This window comes from Rutidosis leptorrhynchoides, chromosome 10 (assembly GCF_046630445.1).
Source record: "Rutidosis leptorrhynchoides isolate AG116_Rl617_1_P2 chromosome 10, CSIRO_AGI_Rlap_v1, whole genome shotgun sequence".
Taxonomy (NCBI): Eukaryota; Viridiplantae; Streptophyta; class Magnoliopsida; order Asterales; family Asteraceae; genus Rutidosis; species Rutidosis leptorrhynchoides.
In genome coordinates, this window is record NC_092342.1 from 144071592 (window position 1) to 144089985 (window position 18394).

The following is an 18394-nucleotide window of genomic DNA, read 5'->3' on the forward strand; positions in this document are numbered from 1 at the left end:
CATTATAATCAATCTTTCTATCTGGTTCACCTATATAATTAACTCCCATTTGTTAATTTAAGCTGTTTTTTTTTTTTTTTTTTTTTTTCCTTTTTTTGCGATAAAACTTCAACTATATAACTATGGACTTTCATTAACCTATCAAAGAATCCATCAAAAACATATAGACCAAACCCTTACACGCCTCTCTTAACAAAAGCTAACCTACTAATCAATACAACACAAAAAGAAAACAAACTATCTAGCAGCGAGTCGTGCCTAATCGGACAGCTCTAAATAAGGGAATCAAATAAAAAAACGCCACATAAAACTGCGGCATAATCAACCACAAAAAACCCGTAACAGAGCCTAACGCCCTAGGCAACAAACAACATAAGAAAACAGAGATAAAAACAAATAACACGAATACCCGCAACAAGAGAAACCTACTTTCCTTTCCTTCTCGAACCATTCTTTGAAGTCTTCCCATCAACCTTAATTTGCTGCTGGCTTCCTGATTGTCCGAAATTTGCTCCATATTCAGTTTTCCGGGGGAATCATCTGTATCATTTTTTCGCTTCTTTGCTGTATCAGTGAACCTGGATTAAAACAAAACAATCGCAGAATCTTATAAATAAAATCAGCTATGAAGCTAAGAAGTTACAAAAAAACTTTTATATCCTACAAACCTTGAAGTTTTGTACCACAGCCTCCACATTCGTACAACAGAAGTCCCGAAGGCTCCTGTAGAAGCTTTCGACACGTTGGGCATTGAACTAACCGGACTTCAGTGTTCATCATTTTGTCACTATATAATTTGAACGTGAAACCCGTATACCTTGGTTGTTCTTGGTGATGATCAGTATCATACTCATACTCATCTGCGGCCTGTAACATAAAACCAACCAAACAAAATTATAGATTCAGAAATCTGCCATACTTCATTTTGTAATTTGAATTGAATTATTTTTATTATTAGGATCGAGGTGGTAAAAGGGCCTTTCAGGTTAATATTCAGCACCAAAAGTTATAATATGATGAGTGCTACAACTTACTCGCTGAATATCAAGAGCTTTCTGTAGATTTATAACAACCTCCTTCATTGTTGGGCGTTTATGTCCACTCATCAAACATTGATAGGCAATATTTGAAAACGTAAGTAATGAAGCTTCATTTACTTGATCACGTATAGCAAAATGAACAATCTCTTCTAATGTTCCGCTTTCATAATGCTTTCTGACCAGAACTTGTAAAAATTCACGATAGTCTTTTTCCTCGTAAGTTGTAACACGTGCGGGCCTTCCACATAGAATTTCAAATAATACAATCCCAAAAGAATAAACATCAGTTTCTTTTGTGAGATAACTGTGAAGGTAGTAATCTGGATCCATATACCCATGGGTCCCACAAGGACTGGATATCAGAAAGGTAGTCTGCATATCCACAGGGGCTATTCTTGCCAACCCAAAATCAGAAACTTTGGCGTTCCAATTCTCACCCAGTAGAATGTTAGCACTCTTTATATCACGATGAATAATACTAACTTGCGGTTCTACATCATGGTGAAAGTACTTTATCCCTCGGGCAACGTCTAAACAGATCCTAAGTCGTTGGATTGTCAAGACTTCCATTGGGTTCGAACTTATAAACTAGTATCATCTCTCCGTCTTCCACACAATATCCAACAAGAGATACAATGTTTCTATGCTCATATTTTGAAAGCAACGCAATTTCAGTTTTGAATTCATGCTCTCCATGCCCATTTTCACGAACTACCAATCGCTTTATGGCCATGATGCCATGTTTTTCAGATTCGCCTTTGTATACCTTTCCAAAGCCAGTGTTTGCAGCAATTACATTATTCTCAGAGAACTCGTTAGTTGCCGATGATAATTCTTGGGGAGAAATATGAACTAGAGACGGCATGATTATTTGTTGGTTGTAAATTATTATGTTAATGTTAATATGGATGGATCAAGAAAAGTGCAATAGCTAACAATGAGTAGATAATAAGTTTAGAATGAGCAAAGGAATTAAAACAGACGACTTTCCTTTTATGTTGTGGAATATTGCCGCGTTATTTGATAAGAAAAATATTTCTAGAACTTTATTGTAATTAATTATTATTCGAATAAAATTTCTTGAAAAGATTTCAATCAGGACCACTAGGCCAACTAGTATGGTTATGGTTCGTTATACATTGAAACATAGGTATAGTAAACCTTCAACTATTCTTTGTTTGGTTCCAGTAATTAGATGACGTCTTAACTATGTACTAAAATGATCATTTTTTAACACTAAAGCATGTATTGATAAAACCTGTATGATCTGTACATTTTCATATAATTAAATTTAACAAGTAGACAATCTTCTAAGGATTCTGTCTTCATTGACCTCGTATGTTTCGTCGTCAAGTAGAAAACCACAAACACAATTTAAAGGAAAATACTTTCCAAAATCACGATTTTAATAAGAAATTCCGACATTCAACTTGTTAATACAAAGGCAACCAAAAAAAAAAAAAAAAAACATCATTTGAAACATGATAAGGATATATACATGCTATTTATACCAATACATGAGACATTCACAACAGCAGCTTTGACGGATTCCATGCATCTGTTCAAGCATTATCATCACCGGTCTGGTCTTGTTGGGGATCATATGGGACCTCATGTCTAGGTCTATTGTACTTCTCACGTAGCTGCTTCACAGGAATAAAGTCTCCAGCTGAATCCATACCGTAGAATAAGAAAGATGCATAAGGGTGATCAAACTTAGCCTGCCACACAATAGAATCAAATTGTAAGCATTAAAATTAAAAGGCGTAATTTTGACCAAAGGGCCTTTTGATTAGTTGTATGTTAAGAACCCTTCAACTGCGAGGTTGTCCCTTCAAGTCTCATTAAAGACAACTTTGCACATGTTTTTTAATCTACATAATAAGTGGGGCAGGTCAATGATAAGAAAAATTAGAGAGGCAACGTTGACTCAGTTACCTAAAGATGGATTAATTTGGGTTATGTTTCATGTCTAATAATGGGTCGCGATACAGAAAGGAAATCGGTTGAAAGTTAACAGAAGTGCATTGAAATGCATAAAAACTTCATGAGTCACCGTATCCATACATGTTTTGATACTCTCTGGAATAATATAGTCTCTGTAATAACCATATTTAGCATGCCAATTATTGATAAGATTCCAATATATTAGGTAAGGGTTTGTACAACAACAACAACAATACCCAATTCCACTAAAGTGGAGTATGGGGGAGGTTAGATGTAGACAGTCATTTCCTCTACCCTAAAGTAAAAGGGAAGTCATTCCTCCACCCACGGATACCTATCGGTCCCCAGGTAGAGGAAGTCGTCCCTCCCTATTCTGTAGAGCAGAGAGGCTGCTTCCTAGGGACCTCCGGCCAGAAAGAACCATGAATTCCGATATATGCAGTAAAAATATACAAGTACAATTGATAAAATAGAAACTTTACCATGAATAATGTATACTCCAATACGATATGTATAGGTAAAAAGAGCAGGTAACAATATAATGTAATATAACATAAAAGTAAAATAAGTGAGTGTCAAATATGCAAGTATAACAAGTCATGTAAGTACAATAAGTATACGTAAACATGTTGGTAAAAAACATGTAGGTATAATATGCATTATAAAGTAGATGGTATATAATGTAAGCATAGACAAATAAGTATACTATGTTAGCATAAAAACATGTGATATGAAAGTACGTATAATTAAATTGCTATATAATGTAATACAAACATGTAACCATATAGAGCAATAAAGCATGTGAAAATGCTACAATAAGTATAGATATTTTATATATCCAAAAAACATGTACAGCCAATACGAAAAGTCCCACGCAAAAAAAAAAAAAAAAAAAAAAAAAAAAAAAAAAAAAAAGACATAAATGAAGTGCACACAAGCAAGTAGGCAGGGAATATAAAATAAATATATAAAATAAATAAACAATATGTAGAACCTAGTCATCTATTCTAATTCTACTCCTCCACAAATTCCTATCAGAGGTCATGTCCTCGGTCAATAAGAGCTCCTTCATGTCAAGCTTCAATCTATCCTCCAACCTACGTCTGGGTCTAACCCTTTTCCTTACGCCCCCAACAACGAGGGTCTCGACTCTCCTAACCGGGGCTAAAAGTGGACGCCTCAAAACATGTCCAAATCATCTAAGTCGTCCTTCCCTCAGCTTGTTGGTTATGTTCCCAACTTCCAAGTTCTCCCTAAAAACTCCATTTGGTATCATATCTAGCATAGTCTTACCACACATCCACCTAAGCATCCTCATTTCTGCCACCTCCATCCTTCTCTCATGGGCTTTCGTCATTGGCCAACACTCCGATCCGTACAACATGGCCGGTCTGATTGCCACCTTGAAGAATTTCCCTTTCAATTTAAGGGGTACCTTCTTGTCGCACAACACCCCTTTCGCTGCCCTCCACTTCAACCATCCTACTCGTATACGGTGTGTCACGTCCTCATCTATCCTTCCCGATTTGTGGAGTATCGAGCCTAAATATCTAAAGGACTCTTGTGGAGGTAAAAGTTGATCCCCAATTCGGACATCCACTATAACCTCTTGTTCCTCTTCGCTCGTCCTGAAATCGCATCTAAGGTACTCCGAATTAAGTCTGCTAATCCGTAGGCCATTTGATTCTAGGGCGATCCTCCATTGCTCTAGCCTTCTGTTAAGCTCATCTTGGGAATCCGAAACTAATACAATATCGTCCGCGAATATTAGGCACCATGGGATGTTATCTTGTATCCTTTGAGTCAGTTCGTCTAGAATCAAAGCGAAAAGATATGGGCTAAGGGTCGATCCCTGATGTAAACCTACCTCTACTGGGAAAAACTCAGTGTTTCCTACCGTCGTACGTACATGAGTCTTCGCCCCCTCATACATATCTCTAATAGTTCTTATATATCTACTTGGGACACCCCTAACATTAAGAGTCTTCCAGATCAGCTCACGCGGGACACAGTCATAAGCCTTTTCCAAGTCTAAGAATGCCATGTGTAGGTTCTTTTGTTTTTCCCTATACTTCTCCATAAGGCTTCTAACGATGTGGATCGCCTCCATCGACGAGCGTCCTGGCATGAAACCGAACTGATTCTCTGAAACCTTTGTCTCACGTCGGAGCCTCGTATCAATCACTCTCTCCCAAAGCTTCATTGTATGACTAAGTAACTTTATGCCTCTATAATTACTCCATTAAGGTAAGGGTTTGTAGTTCTATCCAAATTAAAAAAAAAAAAAAAAAAAAAGAAAGAAAGAAAAAAGGTGTCTGGTTAGAAGGCATTACCCAACCCTCTGACCAAATTTTCTTGATCTTGCCACTTACAATAAAGATATTCAACAACTAAATGTCGTATACGCATTCTTCCAGACTATCATGTGTTTATAAAGGAAGCAATATAGGAACAGTTACCTTGTCCGGCTCTTCTGGGGCCAGTAAATTTTCTTCCGGGACTACAAAAAATAAAAATGAAAGGTACATCTTAAGGTATCTTGAAAAAGTATATTAGTAATCATTCATTTTAAATTGTTAAAAATATAACATTACAGTTGCACAAACTATCAATTTTAAATAACATGCAACACTTACTCATAAAATAAGTTAATTTAACTGAATTTTCTTCATAAATAACAGAATAATTTTTTATAATTTTCCATGTTAATGTTCTACAGGATAAGGTACATCCACCACACGGAAGATAATAATCATAATCATATGAATAAAAATATTATCAGGATTCAGCTACTTACCATATGCTACTAATAGATTGGGGTCTTCATGTACATCAACTAAAACCTGAAACAAGGTAAGTGAAATAAAATAAAACCCCTCTACGTACTACAAAAATTAACTTGGATCTTCCATTATAAAAACCTATTTAAAAGCTTGCAAAAAGATCTAAAAAAATAGATACATGGAGGAGTTCAGGACCTGATAATAAGGCTGATCAGCACCACGGGTCAACTGGTCAACATGTGCATTTTCCATCCATGAGCTTGTTTCACAGCACACTGGATCCATTCCACAAACCACCGCTCTGTATCCTATTGACCACATGACTCACTTTAAGAAAATAGTTGACCAACTTAATTGAGACTTTGGAATTCATTCATGCATTCAATAAATGTAAAATGCTAGAAGGCAAGGCTCCAAACATACAGTACACATTAATTAGACGTGATAATCATTGCTTGAATGCGCTGTTGTTAAACTTATTGTGATGCATCTAACTGTACACGAAACGTATCACTATCGTATGTGTTCACCTTACAAATGTCCTATTGTATGTACTCAACCTCAAAAACAGCTATTGTATATACTGAGTAACCTGAAACATGCTCGCTGCTTACATGGAAACATTCACTGTGACATGTTGATGAGCTGGTGTGACAAGATTGCTGATGTGGCGATTTTACACAGATTTTCACTTAAAAAATTTGAAAAGAAAAAAAAAAAAAAACCAGTTACCTGCTAAGCAGGTTACCGGATACATACAATAGCCGTTTTTGTAGGTTGACTACATACAATAGGACATTTAAAAGGTGGACAGATACGATAGTAAAATGTGTATAGTTAGATACATAAATAAACTATAAACCCAAAATTATGAAAAAGGCATATCCAACATAATAAATCTGACCAAATTTATCCAGCAAAAATAAATAAAAGGGTCAAAGATGGCAATGGAAATGGCCAAATGGTTAATTTTTGGGCGTTTCTGCTGATACTTTCTTATCTTCCGGTAACAAAATACAATTAATTTATCATCCAAAATAGATGAGAGGGTATATATTTATGTTGTTAAAGTCACAGTTTCTCACATTTACTTATTAAAGGGTTGATAATGTATTATATTTGAACACTCAAACGAGCAAATACAAAACAAATTAGGTTAAATGAGTCTAACGTGTCGAAAGTCACCCAACATAAAAATCTAATGCATAAAACCAGCCAACCACTCAATCGTTTTTTGCATAAAATTCGTTTTACATTGTAGTATTGTAGTTTGTAATCATATCTAGCACAAATGCACAATAGTTATTTATGCAAGGAAAAAAAATCACTTAATATTTAGGACAAAAGTAATTCAGATCAACCCAACTTGTCTTGAGCTGAATCTAAAATGATTGTTTTGAGTTTTGACTTGTTTCCCAACCCACCCAATTGCAACATCTAGTTGTAACAAATAACAAAAAACTCTCTAAAGAAAAAGAAAAGGTGGAAGAGATGAGAAGTATATACCAAACTTTTTATGCCTCACTTTCTGGCCTAATCGAAACTCAAATTCAGCTTTTTCAAAGGCTTGGGCTTTTATTGTTGCAGCCAATGAATCTGCCTCCAACTTAGAAATTTGATCACGAATTCCAGCCGCCAATGAATAGTTTTCATTCTCTATTGCATTCTGCAGGTCTGCTCTGCAAAAGAAGTCATATAAGCATAGGAAAATAATATATCCTAACAAGTACCACATTTAATGATATTGAACTAAAAAAACCTCAACACCAATTAGGCTACCATAAAAAAAAAAGAAAAAAAGAAAAAGAAAAACAAGTGTGGAACTTACCGCAAACGCAACAAGCTTATACCCTTGTCTTGAGCTTCACTTTTTGAAGATGAACCCCTCTTCATTTCTCTCTGCTTGATAACTTCCGCTTCAACCTTTTAAAACATTAAATAAAAAGCTTAAATTGCTACATGATTTACCAGATTACCGTTGTCGTATTTAGATACAAATCGTGGTGCTGATATGGGTCCAATATTTCTGTCTATCTGTTGTTATGAGTGTAAATTTTGTTTATTATTATATCTGATACATTGTCAAACAACTCTTTAAACTACATGACAACTGATATGTCACTTCAACTATGAGAAGAAGAGAGAAACAAGAACATAGATAATCAAACCTCATTGAGCTTGTTTCTCAATTGTTTTGCAATATCATATTCTTCCAAATTCAATGCATACTGCAAAAATAAGATAACATGGAACTTGATAAACAAAATCACACTTTTGAGTGAACAAATCTACTTAAAACGTATACAATCCTTACAAGAACAAAAGCACACAGCATTAGATGTGGCCACTACAGCTCATTTACGTACAGAATCGGTCAATCAGGGTTGTGTTTATCTCAAACAGGTCAAATCAAAAACTTCAGCCAAAAGGAGAACATTTGGAAAGTCGCACCCAGTCTATTTTGCAGATTTAGATTTTCATTATAACAATATTATTTTTATGATTATAATAAAGAAACTACTATATACTATATTTACATAAGTAGTGTTAGCCGGTCACCCTATCCAACCCGAAATTAAAAGGTGACCATTCTTAGCCCAAACGCATTTCAACCAATTATCCCGCCACAAATTGTTCAAACTTTAATACCCTTACAAGTTACAATAACAATAATAATACAATAAATGAGGCGTGTAACAACCTGCACTCTAGTAGCCAAATCCAACTGGTAAAAGAATATCAATATATCTTCATTAGCACTCTCGCTACGCTCTAATCTCGCATCCGAACCCTGCTCACCTCCTCCTTTAAAAAGCCACCCCGCTTCAACCCGTATACATCGTTGTCCACATTCATTCGAGGGTTTCGTAAACCGGAAATTTTGTACGCATTGGTTCGAAAGGTATCTTTTTTCAGTCCCAAAAAGTATGTGACTTCTCCTTAGTCTCAAACAATTTGTTGTAGCATTAGCAGACCCACGCACACTACTACTATTTGTAGATGCTGTTATGGCAGTTACTGACATCCTATAAATGTGAACTTTTATACTTCGCTTATGGATATATATGATATGTAGTTGTATGTATATATACGAGCCTGGTGTAAGATTATATTTGGTGTAGTTAATATAAATACAAGAAAAATGAAATTGTGTATTAAAAGATGTGAGAACTGTGGATTTATATGGAAGAAGAGTGTGATTACTTACGCGCAAACTGGAAATCGTAACTGATTGAATTTGAATAGCGAATGGTTGGAACCCTAGAAAGATATTGGGGGGTTTGATTTGTGTTCGAGTTTGAGCCTCAGAAATTAACTGGTGTATATCGAACTGCTGTGTACACTGGGGATCTTACTTCAATTTGGGGAGCTAATATTCCGTATTCCGTATAACATTAAAATAGTTTGTTAATTAGACAAAAAAAAATTATCATATTTTATTTACACTAATATTTATTTATTATTAATATATGAATAAGTGTATGTACATGTGTTGATATTGATTTTTTTTGTGAATTTTAATTAAATGTACTATATATCATATTAAAAAAAGTGGCATTTGACCATCTTTATCACGCTCGTGTTACACCCAATGTGTACCCAACACACCACAAGCACAACACACCACAAGCACGCTGCTAACGAGACGTGTTGGTGGATTTTGTCGACAGCATGCTGGAACCAGGCATGGAGAAGAAGGCCGTGTGCAGGGATGGTTTTGTTGACATGGTGGCTTGTGATTTGTTATTTTGCAACGAATACATGGATATATGGATATATGCATCGGATTTATTTAAAGATCAGATTTATTTAAAAATTTGCTATATATACACATACATGTAAATTCACATCTCCGCACATACATATACATTATATACATTATGATTATTTCACATACAAATACATTCTGATTATGGCACCGATGAGGGTTTCGTTCGACGTTCATTTTGAAGGTAATACAACGAAAGACTAGAAGTCATGTTGGCGGAACGAAAATGGAATTTAATGACTTCTAAATTAATAACTTTGATTTTTCAGAGTTGGGGAAGTTACTCAAAAAAAAAAATACCGGTCCCATTTTCGAGTATTTGGTATTTAGACGAAGAGAAGACATGAGTGATGTTCCTGTGTAATGACGTATGGAAAAAGTTCAAAAAAACGAGCCAGAGAAAATGGTAATCGAATTCAATTATATGTTATGGATTTAAGCACGTGGAAAACTAATCAAGTTCTTTTCAATTCTGAAAGTAGTTTCGAATCAGGAGCGTCGATGGAATGAGACTTTTAACAATTGTAACTTCCGTTTTTAAGACTTAATAATTTTAGGACTTTTAATAGTGCTTTTAGAAAATTTTAAATTATTGTAATCGTTTGCTTAATTTTAAGTGTGTTTTATTAATATAATTTGTTTTTATAATTACAAAATAATACTATAATTAATTAAACAAAATAAAAACTAAAATCATTTTATATAATAAGAAAATGAAAAAAAAAAAAAAAAAAAAACACACTCATACCCATTAACACGTCACTAAGTACGCCGCTCATTATTTACCAGCACACCCATCAAACACATCACCCATACGGCCATACCTATCAACATGCCCGTCACCATTAAAGATGGTCTTATTATGTACAGAGTATTTATCTTATTCTACTGTATGTCTGTATGCCCATAAACACGTAAAGTAATAAGTATAAATAAACAAAACAACATTACTAAATTACCATTGGAATTTATTTAACATGGTTCTAAACAATAACAAATTTATCATACAAATCTGCATACAGCAAAATGTCATAACTCTACAGGGAGATGAGAAACAAAAAATTACAAAAATTAAATACATCACAACTCATATTTGTAAAGGAACGAATCTTGCAATAAATTAAACATAAACTTTGCTACAGAGCGTGTGCGAATCTTGTGACAGGGAGTATTGCCGTTATCAGGTCACAGTTTTGAGACATAACATAACAGCTTCTTTGCAAATATGCAAACGAACGACTATACAATGGCGTCCTCTCATTAATCGTTTGTGAAATTGAAGAGTTTTGACCTACTGTTTTCCATGGCTTGCAAGGTCAACGTAATGTCTATGTCTATGGTCGATGGTATACGTATTTTGTTCTCGGATCCACAATTAGTCCTTTTCCACCATTCACTTCCAAATCGTGCCTACATACCAAAACACAAAGTTAACTAAAGGTATCAATTTTAGACCAAATAATTACAGATTTATAAAATTAAGAAGATGTTAAGACTCAACTGGAACACGAAGTCAGGGATTGTTAGCTGCTCACGAGGAACGTATCTGAAAAGCTGAAGAAGTCGATCTACGTATACAGCTTTCTTCCACACCTATCAATAAATATAAACAAATATCCATTTTTTTAAAAACTAAAATTATAACTAAATGTGACGGATAATCAAGTACATTTGTGAATACAATATACCATGCCATCCACCAATAGTTGCAACGCAAGTATTGCAGCCTTCAGTCCAAAGGTCGGGTGTAGGATATATATTGCCTGCATGTGTGGGGAATAAAAACATAAATAGTCAAACAATAACTTTGTAATAACTCTGAAATAGATACACTTTCAATCAGTAAGCTGCTACATTCCAGCATTTACATCTTCTTCTTGAAAATATTTCAAGTTAGACCACGAATTTTAGGAATTTTTTTTAATGAAAACAAAAAAATAGCTTACATGAAGATTCCGCTGGCTTTTTCTACCAAGTATTTGTTGTAATCTCCTCATAAATCCCAGATCTGGCTGCCTGGAAAAGTGATCCAAAAGTGAAAAAACAATACATAACATATACAAGAAAAAACGAAAAATGAAGATAAAAAACAATTCTATATATTAAGATGAGATTAAGAAAGGAGTACTAACACTTGTAAAGATGCAGCAGAGTGGAAGTAAACAATGCTATACGGTTTCTGGATCAAGGGTTCAAACTCCTGAAATTTTGCAAATTCGAGATATGAATCATGTTCTATATACACTCCTAAAATGTCAAAAGTACATTAACAACATGTTTCTAGAATTGTTTATAGTATTATACCTTTATTACATGAAGAACAAATCTTTCAAGATCAAGGCACCGGAGGAGAAAATGTGCTCCAACAACAACCATTACTGGACGACCTTCACTATCAACTCCTCCCCGATACCTGAAATATAAGTAGCTTATAAGAACTCTACAGGAGGCTGTTTGGGCGGGTCGGTGTGGATGGATTGTGTAATGGGTTAAGTTTGTATCAGTAAGGGTTGGATTTTAGCACCAGTTGAGCTGACCCACAAGCACCCTTTGTATCTTATCTTTATTAACTTTTATAAATCATCAATCTGATAAACACTATCACAGAAACTACTATGGTATAAATAAATAAATATCCCATATAAAATACTTATACATTTTGTGCAACTCCGGTAAACTTTCACACGTTTTCAATTATCTCAGGGTGCGTTTGGTTTACATTTCATATAGACCGATCCCCCAACTTGGGTTTCAAAAAAAACCTCATTAGGAGGGTCTCATTCCCATATTTTATAGCCCATATCCCATAAACAAACACCTTGTATCATTCCCTTTCATTTTCCATTCCCATTTCCACATACCAAAACCCTTCAACCAAACACACCCTCAACTTCTCTAAGTTTACCCATCTGACACATTTGAAAAAGAGCATTATCCAAATAGATCTATTAACTGATTCACCCTTCAAGTGCTACTTACAGAATTTTCATTTCCGCTATTTCAGAAAGATTAAGAGAATTTGCTTTTGCGAGGTATCTAGAATGTAGAGAATATTCTTCAGCGGCAGAAAGAGCGGGACCCCCAAGATCACCAAAACCTAAAAGTTTAGCAAAGTTGAACCCATTTTGTGCCCGAGCAGTTCTTTCCCATTGTTCTGTGCGCCGTTGATCAGGATCTTTAATTATGGACATGAAAGCAGGATCTAAATATGATTCCAAGTATGAAGAGTTCCTGTAATGAAAATAACTTTGAACATTAGAATATATACGATTAGACAAATATACAAGGTTATACTTCTAAATTCTGTATTTCTTATTTTGAGGTTCCTACTAAATTCTTCTCATTTGAAGTAGAAATCACATAATAAATGAGTTCAAGGGGTGTTTGGATGAGAATTCTGAGGCTGTTTATCTTACATGTTCATAAATGATGGTGAATTTCTGATCATTTTGAGAATGAACAGATAAAACGACCAAAGATGACAACTTTTCAAAAAAAAAGGGCAGACTTCGTGTGAAGTACAATAGAAGTAAAACTAAAACAATTCATGTTAGAAGCAGCTGTGAATAGGCAAGTAGGTTTTACTCTAAAAATACTGAATAATGTTGCATCTAGCATGAAACTAATAATTTGACCCTAAAACAATCACATTATCAGACACAGATTTTGTTGATCCAAACATTAACTTATTTAGATAATCAGTACCAAAATGAAAATCAAAACACCCCTTAAATGGCCTCTACAAGAAAAAGGTTGAAATGCTAAAAGTTGAGAGTAAAGGTGACTCACCGTCTAGTTAATCCTTGTTGATCACTAACAGGAACATCAAGTGAAGCTCGGGGTGGTTTAGGAACAGTATTCTTGATATTCGGTAATGGTTTTATTCTGATTTTTCGTTCATCTATTACTGTTTCACCATTTTCATCTCCAACATCAGCAGGAAGCTTTGAAATGGCAATTTCTTCCTCCTTTTTATCTCGGGGAAAGTATAAAGGAAGCAATCTACATATGTACAGCAAATAAGGGTGTTTGTGTGTTTACATCAGTATCATCATAACAGATTTACCAGCAAACACTTTGTGTACCCTGTTCTATAGAAGACAACCGGTTTAATTATGGTGACAAAAAACATTTTATATTCAGATTAGGAAGAAATACACAAAATGTTTCAAATAAACACAACCCAAATGTCCATTTTATAACTAAATGTATGAAAATGCACATGTAGTAAACATGGAAAATAAGCAGATCCACCAGCTTACCTCTTATATATTTCTGTATCATTTGTTGTCGTTAAGCAAAAGACTACGCCTGATATTTCATTCTTTTGTTTCTCAAGAAACCGGCGCACAGTTCCTGATAGACTTAATATTAGGACTTTATAATGATGTAGCAATAGAGTACACGTAATATACAAGCATATATAAAGAATAAAGAATAATGTATAATCAATAAAACTTTTCAAAGCATATACATGTTTACATGCTTTCTTAATATTATTTAATCTGCAATATGTTCATCAAGAACTACTTACTTATTGCCACGTGGGCAGCTGGTTCCCGAGGGTAATTTTTGGCCTCTGTGTATATACAACCCATTGCAATGCTGCATTCACCAAATTTCAGGGTATGATTAGATGAAAAGTTGCATGATATAGATAAAATCATATATGCAGTCTATGAATTTGAATAAACCTTTGAAGCCCATTCTCAATGAGGAGTTCTAAACAAGAACGATAGCAGTGACTCAAAGCATTTTCTGCTGCAGTATGATATTTCACAGCGTACTTAGGCCCAACTGTATGTATAACTCTCCTGAAAAAAAGAAAAAAAAAACACACGTAACTTTGTATGTCATTGAACAAATTTAAGGTATTAATTGTTTTTAGAATACCATATACTGGGTGGTAAATGGATGTGCAAAATTGCAAACGTACTTTCTATATGTATTCATTATGTTGCAATCTCTTACTGTTAAGTGATCCCTTTAAAAAAAATTAATGCAATCTTTTATAAAATGTCTGGACGAAAAAATAAACCAAAAATAACCTTGCAGGAAGATCGTAAGCATTAGTAACTTTAGCCATTCCTGTTCTGCAACCACCCTGTGAAGCAAAAAAGTTGTATTACTTTCTTTAATTCTTTCAAAAATCAACAATATGTCATAAATTATGCATTTTCATTCAAAATATTTACTATTAATAGAAAGGTTGTGTTACCAATGTGGCACATTCTTCAGCAAGACCAGGCCCAGCTGCAGCATGTAAACCAGGACTGCAATGAGCTTCATCCAAGTTCTGTAAATACAAAAATAGATATTGGTCAATAACATCAACTCATTAGACCGTATATGTGATTAAAACTTAAGTTATGTGATATACAAATTATAAATTCATCAATCATATTGTCACTTGTCAGCATTATTAATTGATTACCTCATTTGTAGAATTGACAACAGCATCTACCTCAAGATTCCATGGATTACCTCTCCAAAGATAAATCTTCGAATTAACTTCATGATCAACTGGAAACCTAGAAACTTTTCCACTAATTTCCGCCCCAGAAGACGACGCTAACGGATCAGGAAAATGCATGTTTGGAAAATTAGGATCTTCAATTTCATAAGAATATCTAAAATCTCCATCACTCCATTTAGGAACTTGATCAAGAGTCACCACTGTGTCACCACTATCACTCGGCTGTCCGCCGCGAGTAACAATCGCCGTTGACGCCATATGCCGGTTGTACATCTATTTCCTATCAAATCTCCACCACCTTCCTTTATCCAGCAAAAAAACAACAATCAAACAATTATTTTCTTACTTTCCTCACTCAAAAAACTCATATAAGCTCAATAAACTAACATTACAAGCTTTTAAGCCCTAACAAGTTTAAACTTTAGAGAAATTAGGGTTGTAGGCAAACTGCAGAAATACAATCATAATCATAATTAATTAACTTAAATGTAAAACTGAAAAACATATATCAAAACAGAATCCTTATTTGCTAGTAATTGCAGGATTTTATCAATTTGAATTCGAGGTTTTAGTATTTGAGGTGAATTAATTATTTGAGATGGATTGATTTTAGCATCATATTGTGATCGACCGAAATTGTATATGAACAAATAAGCAGAAATTGAGAAGCTTTTGCGGTTCTAATAATAACTGAATTTCAAATTAAACGTATGTATGTTGAGGTGTTCAAATTAGCTTAGATTGATAGATTCATATATACATATAGAAAGATAGAAATAGATAGATAGATAGATACATACCTGGTAATCGGTGAGAGATTTGGGGATGTTTACGGGAGAGAGAAGAGAAATTGACAAATTATTGGCTGGACCTGGGTTGTGTGTAATTTACCAAATTTTTTTAGTTTTATTTTTATATTTTAAAATTAAAAATCGATAATAAATACAAACATATGGACTATGGAGCTTCATTGTCCTTTTGTATTCTAGGAAATCAACAATTAATAATTGTAAAATTTGATATTTTTATTTTTAATATACACTAAATGTTTCTATAAATAAATTGACGATTGAATTTGAATTTTGTTATAATAATAATAATAATAATATAGATATGGATAGTCAATTTTGGTGTATACATATAGTCAATTTTGGTACACAAAGTATGTATTTTTATATTGAGATTTTAGGCTATAAATACTCATGAATGCAAGCATTAAACTTGCACCATTTCACACACTTACAAAGTGTTTCTTTCTTTCTCCATTATCATCTTTGTTCTTACACTTCATTAATAGTATTCTTAATCAAGAATCAAATCACTAAAGGTAGTTATAAGCCTACTGAATTATAACACGTTATCAGCACGATAATCTTAATACTAAATATGGTTGGCTCTGCCACCAAAATGATATATGGTCGGTTATACCACCAAAATGATATATGGTCGGTTATACCACCAAAATGATATATGGTCGGTTATACCACCAGAATGATATAGGTCGGTTATACCACCTGAAAAAATATATGGTCGACACTGTCGCCAAATTATCATTTATGTTTACTAATATTTATATTTTTGTTATATAACATTTATTTATGATTGCTTACACATGGTCGACACTGTCACCTACTTATCATTTATGTTATATTAAATTTATGTTTAATGTTTATATACTTATGAATATAAATTGACTCTAATTTATCATGTTGTTTGTTTTAATTTTTGATAATAGAAAATGTCGAATCTGGAAAAGCTTAAATTTACTCCTTTAGAATCAACTGGAAACAACTACATGCCATGGGTTATAAAAGTAAAAATGCATCTTAAATCAATGGGCATTCTTGAAACCATAAATGAAAACAACACTTGTTCTGAAAAAGAACAAGCTACGGCATGTTGCTTTATTCATCAACATATTGATGAATGCTTACAAAATAATTATGTGACTGTAGAAGATCCCCATGTTTTATGGGAAGGTCTCAAAAGCAGATTCAATAATCAAAGAGAAATTTTACTTCCAGCTGCAATGGAACAATGGAGAACATTAAGGTTCCAAGACTTTAAGAAAGTAAATGAATACAGCTCAGCTCTGTATAATACATGTTCACAACTTAAATTCTGTGGACATGAAATTAGTGATGCAGACATGATGGAGAAAACTTTCTCCACAATGAATGCTGCAAACATCACAGTGCAAAGAAATTTGAGAATGCTAAAGTTCAAAACATATCCTGAACTTAATTCATATCTCTTAGTTGCAGAGCAAAATGATGAGCTATTAATGAAAAATCAGCAATCCCGCCCTACTGGTACACTTGCAATCCCTGAAGCAAATACTGCAAATAATTATAAACAGGGACAAGGACGCGGGCAAGGTCGTGGTTATAATAACCATCACCATCATCATGCCAAAAGCCATAACTATGGTAGAAACCATCCTTATGGTAATGGTAATGGGCGTGGACGTGGTCGTGGTCGTGGCCGTGGTGGTCAAAGAAATAATAATCCACGAAAATATAAATATCAACCACAAAACAAGCCCACTAAACAAGATGTTGAAGAAAATTCTTCTAAAAATTCTGAAGAATCTTGCTACAGATGTGGTAGAATGGGCCACTGGGCTAATACTTGCCGAACATCTAAACATCTTGTTAAGATGTATCAGGATTCGCTGAAAGGTAAAGAAAAGGAAGTAAATTTTGTGGATAATATTGATCCAACAGTCACTGAGCAACCATCCGATTTATATGAAGATTTCTTGAATTAACTTAATATGTTTCTTTTATAAATAAACGATTTAACCTTTGTCATCATGTTTTGTCAAATGTTTCAGTTCTATATGTTTTATCAAATGTTCCAGTTCTATGTTTGATGTTTCAATTCTATGTATGTCAAATGTTTCAGTTTTATCTATTTGTGTGTAATAAACATTTTGTGTAACATTTATATACTTACTGTTTGTTTCTTATATATGAAGTTTAATATGAATTCTGCTGGAACACAACATCAATCAAGTGGTGGAGATCTCTGTATAGCAGACAGTGGAACTACACACACTATACTTAAATCCGAGAAATATTTTATTGATCTAAAACCAACGGAAGGAACTATACATACAATATCAGGACCTGCTAACTTGATAAAGGGGATAGGAAAGGCAAATTTCATACTACCAAATGGTACGAAATTTTTAATAAATAATGCCTTATTTTCTCCCAAGTCAAGTAGAAATTTATTGAGTTTCTCCGACATATACCTTAATGGGTATGATTATCAGTCGGTAACAACAGAAAATGAGAAATATTTAAGTATCACTGACAAGAGTCATGTGGTTGAAAAACTGCCAAGACTTAGTTCTGGATTACATTATACACAT

The 18394-nt window shown here is 33.9% G+C and overlaps 3 protein-coding genes across 6 annotated transcripts; all 3 read right to left on the bottom strand.

The window, feature by feature from the left end:
• Positions 1–93: 93 nt before the first annotated feature.
• On the bottom strand, positions 94–1976 carry LOC139873247 (putative receptor-like protein kinase At5g39000). Its single transcript, XM_071861181.1, has 3 exons — positions 1035–1976; positions 669–867; positions 94–578 (listed from the first exon to the last, which is right to left on the bottom strand). The coding sequence occupies exons 1-3, from the start codon at positions 1608–1610 to the stop codon at positions 520–522; spliced, it is 834 nt and encodes a 277-aa protein (XP_071717282.1). The 5' UTR covers positions 1611–1976; the 3' UTR covers positions 94–519.
• A 362-nt stretch (positions 1977–2338) lies between these two features.
• On the bottom strand, positions 2339–9126 carry LOC139872214 (clp protease adapter protein ClpF, chloroplastic). 2 transcript variants are annotated; one of them, XM_071860055.1, is made up of 9 exons: positions 8979–9126; positions 8472–8796; positions 7939–7998; positions 7599–7693; positions 7277–7449; positions 5966–6078; positions 5785–5830; positions 5447–5487; positions 2339–2761 (listed from the first exon to the last, which is right to left on the bottom strand). In XM_071860055.1, the coding sequence occupies exons 2-9, from the start codon at positions 8793–8795 to the stop codon at positions 2603–2605; spliced, it is 1011 nt and encodes a 336-aa protein (XP_071716156.1). In that variant the 5' UTR covers position 8796; positions 8979–9126; the 3' UTR covers positions 2339–2602. The 2 variants fall into 2 exon arrangements, with proteins under 2 accessions (XP_071716156.1, XP_071716155.1); XM_071860054.1 differs by having other exon boundaries at positions 8472–8866.
• Positions 9127–10492: 1366 nt separating this feature from the next.
• On the bottom strand, positions 10493–15938 carry LOC139871817 (uncharacterized). Of its 3 annotated transcripts, none has more exons than XM_071859553.1 (15): positions 15816–15938; positions 14974–15317; positions 14758–14835; positions 14588–14643; positions 14234–14353; positions 14074–14144; positions 13802–13895; positions 13329–13541; positions 12519–12770; positions 11844–11952; positions 11672–11739; positions 11486–11555; positions 11228–11302; positions 11041–11132; positions 10493–10949 (listed from the first exon to the last, which is right to left on the bottom strand). In XM_071859553.1, exons 2-15 carry the CDS (start codon positions 15286–15288, stop codon positions 10874–10876), a joined length of 1689 nt encoding a protein of 562 aa, XP_071715654.1. In that variant the 5' UTR covers positions 15289–15317; positions 15816–15938; the 3' UTR covers positions 10493–10873. The 3 variants fall into 3 exon arrangements, with proteins under 3 accessions (XP_071715654.1, XP_071715656.1, XP_071715655.1); XM_071859555.1 differs by having other exon boundaries at positions 14974–15313; positions 15816–15916; XM_071859554.1 differs by lacking the exon at positions 15816–15938 and having other exon boundaries at positions 14974–15569.
• Between the last annotated feature and the right edge of the window lie 2456 nt (positions 15939–18394).